At 54.9% G+C, this 15954-nt stretch overlaps 2 protein-coding genes across 2 annotated transcripts in view; one reads left to right on the top strand and one right to left on the bottom strand.

Moving 5' to 3' along the window:
• Window positions 1–503: 503 nt before the first annotated feature.
• Window positions 504–4200, top strand: NKPD1 (NTPase KAP family P-loop domain containing 1). Its single transcript, XM_041413656.1, is given in 4 exon segments — window positions 504–647; window positions 1208–1339; window positions 2598–3809; window positions 3812–4200. Coding segments are annotated over 4 exon segments (1866 nt in total). The 5' UTR covers window positions 504–514.
• A 2558-nt stretch (window positions 4201–6758) lies between these two features.
• The window catches only part of LOC121340722 (protein phosphatase 1 regulatory subunit 37-like), a gene marked incomplete at its 5' end in the record, with an annotated part of 16657 nt that continues 7461 nt past the window's right edge, over window positions 6759–15954 (bottom strand). Inside the window, 5 exon segments of the mRNA XM_041413657.1 lie at window positions 6759–7658; window positions 7779–7867; window positions 9291–10588; window positions 10591–11282; window positions 15777–15943. Of these exon segments, the coding sequence (XP_041269591.1) occupies window positions 7785–7867; window positions 9291–10588; window positions 10591–11282; window positions 15777–15943 (2240 nt within the window).

Below are 15954 nucleotides of genomic sequence, written 5' to 3'. Positions count from 1 at the left end.
CGGGGCTGTCCCCAGAGATGTCCCCAGGGCTGTCCCCAGAGATGTCCCCAGGGCTGTCCCCAAGGTGTCCCCAGGATGTCCCCAAGGTGTCCCTAGGGCTGTCCCCAAGGTGTCCCTGTCCCCGCAGGGTTCCTGCTGTTCCTCGGGGCTGGGGCTGTCCCCAGGGTGTCCCCAGGGCTGTCCCCAGGGTGTCCCCAAAGTGTCCCCAGGATGTCCCCAAGGTGTCCCTGTCCCCGCAGGGTTCCTGCTGTTCCTCGGGGCTGTCCCTGGAGATGTCCCCCGGGCTGTCCCCGGGGATGTCCCCAGAGTTGTCCCCAGGAATGTCCCCAGGGTGTCCCCACGGTGTCCCTGTCCCCGCAGGGTTCCTGCTGTTCCTCGGGGCTGTCCCTGGAGATGTCCCCCGGGCTGTCCCCGGGGCTGTCCCCAGAGTTGTCCCCAGGAATGTCCCCAGGGTGTCCCCACGGTGTCCCTGTCCCCGCAGGGTTCCTGCTGTTCCTCGGGGCTGTCCCTGGAGATGTCCCCCGGGCTGTCCCCGGGGATGTCCCCAGGGGGGTGCGAGGAGAGCGAGGCCTGGCTGGGCCCGGGGGGCTCCCCCCGGCCGTGCCCCCACGGAGCCCCCGCCGAGGGAGCGGCCCCGGAGCTCCAAGGTACGTCCTGATCCCAAACCCCAAACCCCAATCCCAAACCCCAAATCCCTGATCCCCATCCCAAACCCCAAATCCTGATCCCAAACCCCAAACCCCAATCCCAAATCCCTGATCCCCATCCCAAACCCCAAACCCCAAATCCTGATCCCAAACCCCAAACCCCAAATCCCGATCCCAAATCCCTGATCCCCATCCCAAATCCTGGTCCCAAATTCTGATCCCAAATCCCAAATCCCAGATCCCGATTCCAAATCCTGGTTCCAAATCCTGATCCCAAACACCAAATCCCCAATCCCAAATCCCCGATGCCAATCCCAAATCCCTGATCCCAAATCCCAAATCCCCGATGCCAATGCCAAGTCCTGATCCCAAACCCCAAATCCACTTCCCAAATCCTAAATCCTGATCCCAAATACCAAATCCCCAATCCCAACGCCAATCCTGATCCCAAATCCGGAATCTCATCCCAATACCACACCCCAAATCCCATTCCAGAATCCCCCATGGAGAATGACCCCAAAACCCGATCAATCCCAATCCCAATCCCAATCCCAATCCAGAGCCCCCCACGGAGGATGACATCTACTGCCGCTGCCTGTCGCGCACCCTGTGCCACACGGCCACGCCGGTCACCGTCGGCTTCTACGCGCCCTGCGGCCACCGCCTGGAGTCCCTGCTGGACAAGGTCACCGGTGGGTCGGGAATTCGGGAATCCGGGAATTCGGGAATTCGGGAATTTGGGAATTGGGAGCAGCGGATTTGGGGTTTTCTGTGCCTGGGGGTGTTTCCTGAAGGTCTGGGGTCTCAGCGCAGTCCCAAATTCCAGCCCAATCCTCAATTCAACACCAAATTCCATCCCCCAGTCCCAAATTCCCATCCCAGTCCCAAATTCCATCCCAAATCCCAAAACATATCTCAGTCCCAAATCCCATCCCAGTCCCAAATTCCATCCCAGTCCCAAATTCCATCCCAAATCCCAAAACATATCTCAGTCCCAAATTCCATCCCCAGTCCCAAATCCCATCCCAGTTCCAAATTCCATCCCCAGTCCCAAATCCCATCCCAGTCCCAAATTCCATCCCAAATCCCAAAACATATCTAAGTCCCAAATCCCATCCCAGTCCCAAATCCCATCCCAGTCTCAAATCCCATCCCAGTTCCAAATTCCATCCCAGTCCCAAATTCCATCCCAAATCCCAAAACATATCTGAGTCCCAAATTCCATCCCAAATCCCAAATCCCATCCCAGTTCCAAATTCCATCCCCAGTCCCAAATTCCATCCCAAATCCCATCCCAGTCCCAAATCCCATCCCAGTCCCAAATCTCACCCCAAATCCCATCCCATCCAACCCAACGCCATCCCAACCCCAAATCCCATCCCAAATCCCAAATCCTACTCCAAAACCCAAATCCCACCCCAAAAATCACCTCCAACCCCAAGTCTCGTCCCAAACCCCAAATCCCATCCCAGTCCCAAATTCCCATCCCCAATCCCATTTCTCCTCCCATTTTTGGTGTCCCCCACTCCAATCAAATCCCACTTCCCATACCAAATCCCACCTCACCCAATCCCAAATCCCAAACCCCATCCAACCCAACCCAACCCAACCCCATCCCAAACCCCAAATCCATCCCCAAGCCTTCTACGAGCCCTGGAGCTCCATCCCATCCACACACCCTGATCCCAAATCCCAAATCCCAACTCATCCCATGCATTCCGTCTCAAAAGTAACTCAACCCAACCCAACTCAACCCAATCCAACTCAACCCAACTCAATACGATCCAACAACTCAACCCAACCCAAACCAACTCAACCCAACCCAACCCAACTCAACCCAACCCTACCCAACTCAACCCAACCCTATCCAATCTCACCCACCCCAAACACCAAATCCAACCCCAAAAACCACCCCAAACCCCAACCCCCAACCCCCACTCTTGTTGCCAGCCTTCATGCGGGAGGAGATGGCCCAACGCGAAGCCGCCGAGCTGCGCCGGGGCCACCGCAAGCCGCGCAGCCCCCACGGCTGGGGCCTGCTGGAGGCCCTGTGGCTCCTGGCCTTCTACGAGCCCGTGGTGACCGAGGGCCACCTTCGGAGGAAGAACCTGGAGTTCATCTTCATCCGCTTCAGCGCCTGGGAGTTCGCCGGCTGCGACAAGCTCTGGGCCGGGCTGGTGACCACGCTGTGCCACCACGTCCGGCAGCACTTCGGCGCCTTGCCGCTCAGCGTCTTCCACGTGCTGGGCTCGCGGCCGCGCTTCGCCTCCGGCTTCTCGCAGCGCGAGTGGGTCCTGAAGAAAGGGACCTGCCTGCGGCTCTGGGGGCTGCTGCTGGTGCTGGCCGTGGGCATCGCCATCCTCCTGGTGGCCCTGCTGGTGCCGGGCATCAAGGACCACCACGCCCTCAAGGTGGTGGGCAGCGCTGCGGCCTCGCTGTCGGGCTCCTCGCTGGTGCTGGGCGCCTTGTCCATCCTCAAGAACTTCCTGGTCAGCGAGAAGAAGAAGATCGAGCGCTTGACCAACAGCGACAGGTTCGCCGGGCAGTTGGGTTTCATGAGCAAGATCCGCGATGAGGTGGAGGTCTTGGTGGATTATTTGGCTTTCATGGAAGTCTTCGAGCGCCGGCGGCTCCGCGTGGTGCTGGAGATCACCAGCCTGGACCTCTGCTACCCGGAGAAAGTGGCCGGAGTCTTCAACGCCATGGCCACGCTGCTGTCGGACGCCAACGCGCCCTTCATCTTCCTGCTGGCCGTGGACCCCAGCGTCATCGTGCCGTGCCTGGAGCAGACGGGCTGCATGAAGGGGCTGGCGGACAACGGCTACCTGTACCTGAACCGCGCCGTCACGCTGCCCTTCTCCATCCCCGAGATGGGCGCCCGCTCCCGCCTGCGCAGCGTGGCCGCCGCCATCCAGACGCGCGAGGACCTCATGTACCGCATCATCGCCGGCAACGTCGCCAAAACCCGCGGCGGCTGCTGCGGCGGCGGCGGCGTTCCGGAGGCGCCCAGCTGGAAGGAGGCGGATTCCGAGGCGGTGGCGTGGATCCACGAGGCGTTCCGGTGCCTCCACGACGGTTGCGACGTTTTGAGCCGCTACCTGCCGGAGAACGGCGCCAACGTCCGGCGCATCGTCAACACCATCCCCATCACGCTGCGGCTGCTGCTGCACCGCCCTGGGTGGTGCTGGCCGACCGCTGGCCCTGCCGCCTCAGCTGGACGCTGCAGTGCCTGGAGGACGCCGGGCAGGGCGCGGCGGCGCCGGGCGGCTCGGGGAAATCGCTCTGGAGCGTCTTCCAGGAGCACGCCGGCGAGCTGAGCGCGCTGCGGCAGCCGCTGGGCAAGGTGCTGAGCCTGGACGGCGACCCCGAGCTCTTCCAGGCCTTCCTGGCGCGGGATTTCCCCTTCGGCGCCGGCGAGGCGCGGCAGCTGCTCGGCGTCACCGTCAACCTGGACCATTCCATCCGGCAGCAGATGGGGCTGCTGCGGGCGCTGGCGCGGCTGGGCAGGGCTGCGCCCGTGTCCCGAGGGGTGCAGTGCCCCGGCGCCCGGTGAGCCCCGCCGGGAACGGGGTTTGGGGTCGGGATTTGGGGATTTGGGGTCGGGATTTGGGGATTTGGGGTTGGGATTTGGGGATTTGGGGATTTGGGGTCGGGATTTGGGATTTGGGATTGGGATTGGCACTGGCAGCAGATGGGGCTGCTGCGGGCACTGGGCAGGGCCGCGCCCGTGTCCCGAGGGATGCAGTGCCCCGGCGCCCGGTGAGCCCCGCTGGGAACGGAGTTTGGGATCGGGATTTGGGGATATTTGGGGATTTGGGGTCGGGATTTGGGGTCGGGATTTGGGATTAGCATTGGCAGCAGATGGGGCTGCTATGGGCGCTGGGCAGGGCCACGCTGGTGTCCCACGGGGTGCAGTGCCCCAGCGCCCGGTGAGCCCCACCGGGAACGGGGTTTGGGATCGGGATTTGGGGATTTGGGGTCGGGATTTGGGGATTTGGGGTCGGGATTTGGGGATTTGGGATCGGGAATGGCATCGGTATTTGGAATGGCATCAGGATTCGGGATTGGCATCAGGATTGGGGATTGGGAATGGTATCGGGATTTGGGAATGGCATCAGGAGCAAGATTTGTGACTTGGGATCAGGAATGGCACCGGGATTTGGAATGGCACTGGGATTTGGGATTGGCATCAGGATTTGGGATCAGGAATGGCATCGGGATTTGGGGTCGGGATTTGGGGATTTGGGATCGGGAATGGCATCGGTATTTGGAATGGCATCAGGATTCGGGATTGGCATCAGGATTGGGGGTTGGGATTGGTATCAGGATTTGGGAATGGCACTGGGATTGGGATTGGCATCAGGATTTGGGATCAGGAATGGCACCGGGATTTGGAATGGCACTGGGATTTGGGATTGGCATCAGGATTTGGGATCAGGAATGGCATCGGGATTTGGAATGGCACTGGGATTGGGATTGGCATCAGGATTTGGGATCAGGAATGGCACCGGGATTTGGAACAGCACTGGGATTTGGGATTGGCATCAGGATTTGGGATCAGGAATGGCATCGGGATTTGGAACGGCATCGGGATTTGGGATCAGGAATGGCACCGGGATTTGGAATGGCACTGGGATTTGGGATTGGCATCAGGATTTGGGATCAGGAATGGCACCGGGATTTGGAACAGCACTGGGATTTGGGATTGGCATTGGGATTTGGGATCAGGAATGGCACCGGGATTTGGAATGGCACTGGGATTGGGATTGGCATTGGGATTTGGGATTGGCATCAGGATTGGGGGTTGGGAATGGCATCAGGATTTGGGAATGGCATCAGGATCAAGATTTGTGACTTGGGATCAGGAATGGCACTGGGATTTGGAATGGCACTGGGATTGGAATGGCATTGGGATTTGGGATTGGCATCGGGATTGGGGATTCGGATCAAGATCCAGATTTGTGATTTGGGATCAGGAATGGCATCAAGATTTGGGATCGGGATTTGGGATCTGGGATGGGAACTGGCACTGGGATTCGGGATCAGGAACGACATCGGGATTTGGGAATGGGATCAGGATTTGGGATCAGGAATGACATCGGGATTTGGGAATGGGGTCGGGATTTGGGATCAGGAATGACATCGGGATTTGGGAATGGGATCGGGATTTGGGATCAGGAATGACATCGGGATTTGGGAATGGGATCAGGATTTGGGATCAGGAATGACATCGGGATTTGGGAATGGGATCAGGATTTGGGATCAGGAATGACATCGGGATTTGGGATCAGGACTTGGGATTGGCATCAGGCATGGGATCAGGATGTGGGACTGGGGATTTGGGATTGGCATTGGGATTTGGGATTTAGGATCAGCATTTGGGATCGAGATTGGGATCAGGACACCACCGAGGGCAGGGTGAGCTCCTGGAGGATTTGGGGATCTTTTTAGGGGAACGGGAATTGGGAATTCTGGGGATTTATCCCAGAATTGTGATCCTGGAGATGCTGGAGGGGACTGAGGAGATCCAGGGGGAATTCCTGGGTTTTATTCCTGTTTTTTGGAGATGTTGGATGGGTTTGGGATGATATAAAGGGAATTTATTGGTTTTATTCCCAGTTTTTGTCACTGGGAGATGCTGGAGGAGACTGGGATTGGGAATTCCAGGGTTTTGATCCCAGATTTTGGAGGTGCTGGAGGGGACTGGGATGATCCAGAGAAAATTCCAGGGGTTTTATTCCCAGTTTTCGGGACTGGGAAATGCTTGGAGGGGACTGGGACGATCCAGGGGTATCCCAAGGATCCTGGAATCCGAGGGAATTTTGATCCCTCCACCCTGAGACATTTTTGGGATCTCTTCCCAAAACTTGGGTTCTTTTGGGAGGGAAAATCGGGAAGGAAAATTGGGAAAATCCTCACAAAAAAAGGCCCAAATCTGAGCCATTCCCAAACTCCATCCCACCCGGAATTCCCAGGAAAACCCCCCAGGATCATCCCCCAATAAAGAAACTTCCACCCCCGGCTCTGTATTTTGGGATTTTTTCCCCCCCACAAATCCATGAATTCCCAAAATCCTGGAATTGTGGGATGAGCCCCCAAAAAGAGGGCGGGTGACGAATGCAGAATTCCTTTAATTAGAAAACAGCCGTTAACAAAAATTCCACCACGGGGAAAAACGAGGGGGGGAAAAAAACCCAAAAAAACCGGGAAAAGACAGAAAAAAAAAACAAACCCCAAACCCAGGAAACACCAGCGAAAATTCCCGGTCGGAATATTGGGAATATCCCCCCGGAATTCCAATCCCCCTCCCCCCCGCAGCTCCCTGAAAGATTTTATTGCACTTAAGAAAGAAAAGCGACCCCCGGGAATTCCCAGGGAATTCCGGGAATTCCGGGCTGGGAAATCCCCGCTGGAATTTCCCCTCCCCCACACCTCTGGAAATTTGGGATGGCCGAGGAATTCCAGCCCCTCCCTCCTCCCCTTTTCCACCTTCCCCGTTTTCCCGGGAATTCTGCGGCTGGTGATAAATAGAGACGGGGAAAAAAGGGGGAAAAACCAGAAAAAAAGGGGGAAAAAAAACCGGGATAAAATTCCCAAAGAAACCAAAACCACCGGAAAGGAAGGGAAATTAAAAATAAATAAAGCGTGGGGGGGCCGCGGGAGCAGCCCATCCCGGGATTTTTTTTAGGGACGGAATTCCCAAATTCCCGCCGCTCCAGCCACTCCCGCTCCCTGTAGTGTCGCCGGATCCCGCCGGGAATGACCCCGGGAATTCCCGGGAGATCAGGAAGGTCCCGGCTCCTTCCCTGCCCCCTCGGAGGCGGGAAAAGTCAGGAGAAATCGGGAAAAAAAAAAAAAAAATTCCGTTGTTTTTTTTTGTTGTTTTTTTTTTTTTTGCGTGTTTCGCGTTTTTCTTTTCCCAAGAAAAGTCCCGAAATTCCCGAGGTTTGGTTGGAATCTTGTGCGGAGTTGGGGAGAGGGGGAAAGCTCCGGAGCCTCCCCCTCCAGGACCTGTGGGAAGAGCGGGATGGCTGCAATTCCCTGCAATTCCCAGAAATAATTCCCAGAAATTCCCTGGAATTGCCAGGCCCGGGAAGAGCCGGAATTCCGGGATTTTTTTCCCGGGCTCACCTGCGGTCACAGCGGCTCCGGAGCCGTGTCCTGGCTGGCCTCCAGGAGCAGCTCCTGCAGCTCCTGCTCGTTCCGGGAGCAGCTCAGCTCTGCGGGGACGGAGCGCGGAACGTTCCGGAACCGGCCCCGCAATTCCAGGCATTCGGGAATTCCCTGCTCCTTTCCCTTTTTTCTGGTTCCCAACCCAAGGATTTGGGATTTTCCTGCTCATTCCCCGTTTCTTCCTCTTCTTAACCCAAGGATTTGGGATTTCCCTGCTCCTTTCCCATTTTTTCCTCTTCCCAACCCAAGGATTTGGGATTTTCCTGTTCCTTTCCCATTTTTTCCTCTTCCCAACCCAAGGATTTGGCAGTTTCCTGCTCCTTTCCCGTTTCTTCCTCTTCTTAACCCAAGGATTTGGGATTTTCCTGTTCCTTTCCCATTTTTTCCTCTTCCCAACCCAAGGATTTGGCAGTTTCCTGCTCCTTTCCCGTTTCTTCCTCTTCTTAACCCAAGGATTTGGGATTTTCCTGTTCCTTTCCCATTTTTTCCTCTTCCCAACCCAAGGATTTGGCAGTTTCCTGCTCCTTTCCCGTTTCTTCCTCTTCTTAACCCAAGGATTTGGGATTTTCCTGTTCCTTTCCCATTTTTTCCTCTTCCCAACCCAAGGATTTGGCAGTTTCCTGCTCCTTTCCCGTTTCTTCCTCTTCTTAACCCAAGGATTTGGGATTTCCCTGCTCCTTTCCCATTTTTTTCAGCTCTTTTCCCAGTTTTTCACCCCAATTCCTGTGGCATTCCCAGTTTTTCCTGTTCCCAACCCCGGGATTTGGGATTTTCCTGCTCCTTTCCCAGTTTTTCTCCCCAATTCCTGCTCCTTTCCTGTTTTTCCACCCCAATTCCAGCTCCATTCCCAGTTTTTCCTGTTCCCAACCCCGGGATTTGGGATTTTCCTGCTCCTTTCCTGTTTTTCCTCCCCAATTCCAGCTCCATTCCCAGTTTTACACCCCAATTCCAAACTCCCGGGAATGCCCCGAGCCTGGAACTCCCTCTGGAATTTGGGATCTCAGAACCCTCAGAAATCTGGGAATTTGGGATCTCAGAACCCTCAGAAATCTGGAAATTTGGGGATTTGGGATCCCAGAACTACCGGGAATGCCCCAAGCCTGGGAACGCCCTCTGGAATTTGGGAATTCGGGAATTTGGGATCTCAGCACCCCCAGAAATCCGGGATCCCAGAACTCCTGGGAATGCCCCGAGCCTGGAACTCCGTCTGGAATTTGGGATCTCAGAGCCCTCAGAAATCTCGGGAATTCAGGAATTTGGGATCTCAGTACCCCCAGAAATCCGGGAATTCAGGAATTTGGGATCTCAGAGCCCCCAGAAATCCGGGAATTAAGGAATTTGGAATCTCAGAACCCCCAGAAATCCAAGAATTCAGGAATTTGGGATCTCAGAACCCCCAGAAATCCGGGATCCCAGAACTCCCGGGAATGCCCCGAGCCCTCTGGAATTTGGGAATTTTGGGGATCTCACCGTGCTCGGCCGCGCACATTCCCGATTTCCCGTCGCCCTCCGGGCCCGGCTCCGGCAGCGCCCGGGCGAAATCCGCCTTGAGCCCGTTGGGAAGAGGAGAATCCCGGGAGGGGCTCCCACAGGGAATTCCCTCGGAGGCGCCGGCCCGGCGCGGCCGCAGATCGGGAACGGCCCCGGATCTGTCGGGAACAGCCCCGGATCCGTCGGGAACGGCTCCAAATCCGTCAGGAACGGCTCCAAATCCATCGGGAACGGCTCCAAATCCATCGGGAACGGCCCCGGATCCGTCGGGAACGGCTCCAAATCCATCGGGAACGGCCCCGGATCCATCAGGAACAACCCCAGATCCACCAGGAACGGCCCCGGATCCGGCAGGAACAGCGTTGGATCCATCGGAAATGGCCCCCAATCCATCGGGAACAACCCCAGATCCACCGGGAACGGCACCAAATCCGTCGGGAACAACGCTGGATCCGACGGGAACGGCTCCAGATCCATCGGGAATGGTGCTGGGCGTGACAGGAACGGCTCCAGATCCATCGGGAATTGTCCCGGATCCATCGGGAACGGAGCTGGATCCGACGGGAACAACCTCGGATCCATCAGGAACGGCTCCAGGTCCATCGGAAATTGTCCCAGATCCATCGGGAACAGCGCCAGATCTGTCGGGAACGCTCCTGGATCCTTCAGGAAAAGTCTCAAATCCATCGGGAATGGCACCGGATCCCTCAGGAGCGTCTCCAGATCCCTCAGGAACGGCTCCAGATCCCTTGGGAACAGTCCCAGATTCCTCTGGAACGACCCCGGATCCCTCGGGAACGGTCCCAGATTCCTTGGGAATGACCCCGGATCCCTCAGGAACGGTCGCAGGTTCCTTGGGAATGACCCCGGATCCCTCAGGAACGGTCGCAGGTTCCTTGGGAATGATCCTGGATCCCTCGGGAACAGTCCCAGATTCCTTGGGAATGACCCCGGATCCCTCAGGAACGGTCCCAGGTTCCTTGGGAATGACCCCGGATCCCTCGGGAACGACCCCGGATCCCTCGGGAACGTTCTCCACCCGCGTCACCACGAAGATCTTGCGGCCTCTGCCGGGGCTGGAGATGGAAATCCTGCGCTCGCCATTCCCGGAATTCCCGGAATTCCCAGATTCCACAACCTCCCTCGAGTCCTTCCCATCCTCCTCCTCCTCCTCCTCCTCCTCCGTGTCCGAGCTGGAATCGCCGGCCGGGGCGGCGTCGCCGTTCTCCTCCGGGGCGGGGGAAGCGCCGGCGGGAATTCCTCCGGGAATTATTCCGGGCCCTCGGGAACGACCCCGGATCCCTCGGGAACGGTCCCAGATTCCTTTGGAATGACCCCGGATCCCTCGGGAACGGTCCCAGGTTCCTTGGGAATGACCCCGGATCCCTCGGGAACGACCCCGGATCCCTCGGGAACGGTCCCAGGTTCCTTGGGAATGATCCTGGATCCCTCGGGAACAGTCCCAGATTCCTTGGGAATGACCCCGGATCCCTCGGGAACGACCCCGGATCCCTCGGGAACGACCCCGGATCCCTCGGGAACAGCCTCGGATCCCTCGGGAATGTTCTCCACCCGCGTCACCACGAAGATCTTGCGGCCTCTGCCGGGGCTGGAGATGGAAATCCTGCGCTCGCCATTCCCGGAATTCCCGGAATTCCCAGATTCCACAACCTCCCTCGAGTCCTTACCATCCTCCTCCTCCTCCTCCTCCTCCGTGTCCGAGCTGGAATCGCCGGCCGGGGCGGCGTCGCCGTTCTCCTCCGGGGCGGGGGAAGCGCCGGCGGGAATTCCTCCGGGAATTATTCCGGGAATTCCGGGCTCGGGATCGCTGCCGGAGATCTCGGGCATGGAGGCCGAGTGCTGGAGCTGCTGCTCCTTCTCCTCCTTCTCCTTGGCCAGGATGAAATTCCGCTTGCAGCCGTTCTGGATCTCGGCCAGCAGCGCCTTCTGCGTCTCCAGGAAGCTCTTGACCTGCGCGGAAAAATCCGGGAATGGCGGGAAAATCCCGGGAAAACCCCTCGGGAACCGCGGTTTGAGGGCTGGTGGAGCTGGCCCTTTAAGAGACGGGGTTTTGGGATGGGAATTGGGGAATTTTGGGGTTTTTCCCAAGTTTTTTGGGGGGGTTTCGGATTGGGATTTGTTGGAGAATGGAGATTCGCAGAATTCCCAGAATTCCCGCTGGGAATTGGGGAAATCCAGAGGATCCGGCCTCAAAAATGGATTCTTGCCGCTGGGAAAAGACCCCAAAAATGTGGGAATTGCATCTTGGAGATTCCCAAAATTCCCGGAGCTGGGAATGATCCATTAGCCCCAAAACCCCCCCAGGGGTCAATTCCCAGGAAAATTTGGCAAATCCAAGGAAAAACCTGGAAAATCCACCAGGAACCAAAATCCCAAATCCCCGACTCCCACCACCTCAGGTGCCATTTCCCGCTCCGGAATGCTTCGGAATCCCAGGGATTTTTGGGGAATTCCTGGAATTTTTTGGGAATTTCACTAATTTTTTGGTAATTTCAGAAATTTTTTGGGAATCCCATGGATTTTTGGGAATTCCAGGCCACACCACCTCCTCCCTGAGCTCGTGCCCAAACCCCAAATCCCAACGCCTCAGGCGCCATTTCCCGCTCCGGGAACAGCCCCAGAACTGCGGGGATTTTTGGGGAATTCCTGGAATTTTTTGGGAATTTCACTAATTTTTTGGTAATTTCAGAAATTTTTTGGGAATCCCATGGATTTTTGGGAATTCCAGGCCACACCACCTCCTCCCTGAGCTCACCTTCAAACCCCAATCAATTCCCAGGAAAATTTGGCAAATCCAAGGAAAAACCTGGAAAATCCACCAGGAACCAAAATCCCAAATCCCCGACTCCCACCACCTCAGGAGCCATTTCCCGCTCCGGAATGCTTCGGAATCCCAGGGATTTTTGGGGAATTTTGGGAAATCTTCCAGGAATTTTGGGAAGTTTTTCTGAGTGCCATGAATTTTTGGGAATTTTGGGAATTCCGGGCCACGCCACCTCCTCCTTGAGCTCACACTCAAACCCCAAATTCCAACGCCTCAGGTGCTGTTCCCAGCTCTAGGAACGCCCCAGAACCGCGGGGATTTTTGGAGAATTCCGGGAATTTTGGGAAAATTTTGGGAATTTCATGGATTTTTGGGAATTCCAGGCCACACCAGCTCCTCCCTGAGCTTGTGCCCAATCCGCAAATCCCAACGCCTCAGGCGCCGTTTCCCGCTCCGGGAACGCCCCAGAACCGCAGGGATTTTTGGGGAATTCCGGAAATTTTTTGGTAATTCTGGGAAAATTTTGGGAATCCCATAGATTTCTGGGAATTCCAGGCCACACCACCTCCTCCTTGGGCTCCATGAATTTTTGGGAATTTTGGGAATTCCGGGCCACGCCACCTCCTCCTTGAGCTCACACTCAAACCCCAAATTCCAACGCCTCAGGTGCTGTTCCCAGCTCTGGGAACGCCCCAGAACCGCGGGGATTTTTGGAGAATTCCGGGAATTTTGGGAAAATTTTGGGAATTTCATGGATTTTTGGGAATTCCAGGCCACACCACCTCCTCCCTGAGCTCACCTTCAAACCCCAAATTCCAACGCCTCAGGCGCCGTTTCCCGCTCTGGGAACGCCCCATAACCGCGAGGATTTTTGGGGAATTCCGGGAATTTTTTGGGAATTTCATGAATTTTTTGGTAATTTCAGAAATTTTTTGGGAATCCCATGGATTTTTGGGAATTCCAGGCCACACCACCTCCTCCCTGAGTTCACCTTCAAACCCCAAATTCCCACGCCTCAGGCGCCGTTTCCCGCTCTGGGAACGCCCCATACCCGCGAGGATTTTTGGGGAATTCCTGGAATTTTTTGGGAATTCTGGGAAAATTTTGGGACTCCCATAGATTTCTGGGAATTCCAGGCCACACCACCTCCTCCCTGAGCTCACCTTCAAACCCCAAATTCCAACGCCTCAGGCGCCGTTTCCCGCTCCAGGAAAGCCCCAGAACCGCGGGGATTTTTGGGGAATTCCGGAAATTTTTTGGTAATTCTGGGAAAATTTTGGGAATCCCATAGATTTCTGGGAATTCCAGGCCACACCACCTCCTCCTTGGGCTCACACTCAAACCCCAAATTCCTTGTTTTGTTTCTGTTCCCACCAGAGAGCTCAGTCTGCCAAGCTCAAGCAAACTGAGGTCTGAGGCTGTGGTTGCCCTCACCCAAGTCCCACAGTCAGGACTTTTCCCCATCTCAATACATTCTCTTTTCTCCATTCAGTTCTGCCATCTCTTCACTCACCAGTTTCACCACCTGCTGCACAACTCCTCCGGAGCACCTTGTCCTTAATCCTCAAATCCTTTCTATCCTTTGCCCTTAATTCTCTCCCATATTAAACTAGCTGATTTCTTCCAAAAGGCAACATATGTAATTTTATTACATCTGCCACCTTTTCTCAGCTTGTTTTCTTATCCCTTTTCTCACCCTACAGCATTTTGTTCCTTCTCCTAACTAGCCCTTTATTCACTTGCATTTCCCTTCTATTTTCCAATTCCCTGGGAGTCATTTTCATCACTCTCACATATTCTTCTCTATTGTTTTTTGCCATTTTCATCCCGGCTTGGAGACGCTTGGGGAGGAAACACTAGACACACTACATTATATCCAAAAGAGGATACTATAACAATTTTACAGTTAGAAATAATCAGCATTTAAGAAATCCTGGAATTCATGTTGCCTTGCAGGAATGTATTAAGATAGTCAGGTTTCGTGATTACATCTATTTTTACCATATTACTAAAGTCTATATTAAAATACAATTTAAATCTATCTTTGACTTCTTTTGCTTTTATCTATTCATCACACTTGCTTTCAACCCTCTCTTAAAGCCTTACTCATACTTCTCTTTGAAACAGGCAGAAAGTACCTGTAAATCCAATAACTTGAATTACAGAAAAGGTTATTTACTTCCCTCTTAGCAGCTATGTGCACCATTAAGAAAAAAAAAAAAAGGCTTTTTTATTTAAAAATATTGGGTTAAATAACTCAAAATTTGATAACCATAGCATGGACTAGATTCCATCTGGCTAAAGGAAGAACAGACATGGCCTATGCAACAAATGCTATAGAAGTTACTCACATTCACTGGCTACTTTGGATTTAAAGCTCCATCTCAGCCTTAATAGTAAAGTAAAACAGACATATAACATATAGATAACATACATAGTCAGTCATACAGGGCACACCTGTAAGCTGCAAGAATTTCATGGATTTTTGGGAATTCCAGGCCACACCACCTCCTCCCTGAGCTCACCTTCAAACCCCAAATTCCAACGCCTCAGGCGCCGTTTCCCGCTCCAGGAAAGCCCCAGAACCGCGGGGATTTTTGGGGAATTCCTGAAATTTTTTGGTAATTCTGGGAAAACTTTGGGAATCCCGTGGATTTTTGGGAATTCCAGGCCACGCCACCTCCTCCTTGGCCTCGCCCTCAAACCCCAAACCCCCAACACCTCAGGCGCCGTTTCCCGCTCCGGGAAAGCCCCAGAACCATGGGGATTTTTGGGGAATTCCAGAAATTTTTTGGGAAAGTCATTAATTCTTTGGTAATCTCAGAAATTTTTTGGGAATCCCATGGATTTTTGGGAATTCCAGGCCACACCACCTCCTCCCTGAGCTCGTCTCAAACCCCAAATCCCAACGCCTCAGGTGCTGTTTCCTGCTCCAGGAACGCCCCAGAACCGTGGGGATTTTTGGGGAATTCCTGGAATTTTGGGAAAATTTTGTGAATTTCATGGATTTTTGGGAATTCCAGGCCACACCAGCTCCTCCCTGAGCTCGTCTCAAACCCCAAATCCCAACGCCTCAGGTGCTGTTTCCTGCTCCAGGAACGCCCCAGAACCGTGGGGATTTTTGGGGAATTCCTGGAATTTTGGGAAAATTTTGTGAATTTCATGGATTTTTGGGAATTCCAGGCCACACCAGCTCCTCCCTGAGCTCGTCTCAAACCCCAAATCCCAACGCCTCAGGTGCTGTTTCCTGCTCCAGGAACGCCCCAGAACCGTGGGGATTTTTGGGGAATTCCTGGAATTTTGGGAAAATTTTGTGAATTTCATGGATTTTTGGGAATTCCAGGCCACACCACCTCCTCCCTGAGCTCATGCCCAAACCCCAAATCCCAACGCCTCAGGCGCCGTTTCCCGCTCCGGGAACGCCCCAGAACCGCGGGGATTTTTGGGGAATTCCTGAAATTTTTTGGTAATTCTGGGAAAATTTTGGGAATCCTGTGGATTTTTGGGAATTCCAGGCCACACCACCTCCTCCTTGAGCTCACCCTCAAACCCTAAACCCCAAACCCCAACACCTCAGGCGCTAGGAACGCCCCAGAACCGCGGGGATTTTTTCTGGTGGGAATTGCGCGGAATTTTCCGGTAATTCCCGGGGGTTTTTTTTTGGGAATTTGGGGACGCACCGCCTCCTTCTTGGGCTCGCGGTCGAGGTCGAGGCGCAGCAGGGAGTGGTTGACGCGCAGGGCCAGCGACAGCGCCATCAGCCCCCCGGTCTTGATGTCGTTCTCGCGCAGGTCCAGGCGCAGCAGCCGCGGGCTCTCGGCCACGAACTCGGCCACGGCCACGGCCCCTGGGGGGGAA

The sequence above is a fragment of the Onychostruthus taczanowskii genome, unplaced genomic scaffold, assembly GCF_017590055.1.
Source record: "Onychostruthus taczanowskii isolate IOZ18803 unplaced genomic scaffold, ASM1759005v1 scaffold422, whole genome shotgun sequence".
Classification (NCBI taxonomy): Eukaryota; Metazoa; Chordata; class Aves; order Passeriformes; family Passeridae; genus Onychostruthus; species Onychostruthus taczanowskii.
The sequence above is the reverse complement of the archived record's forward strand: the minus strand, read 5'-3'. Positions and strand labels throughout refer to the sequence as shown.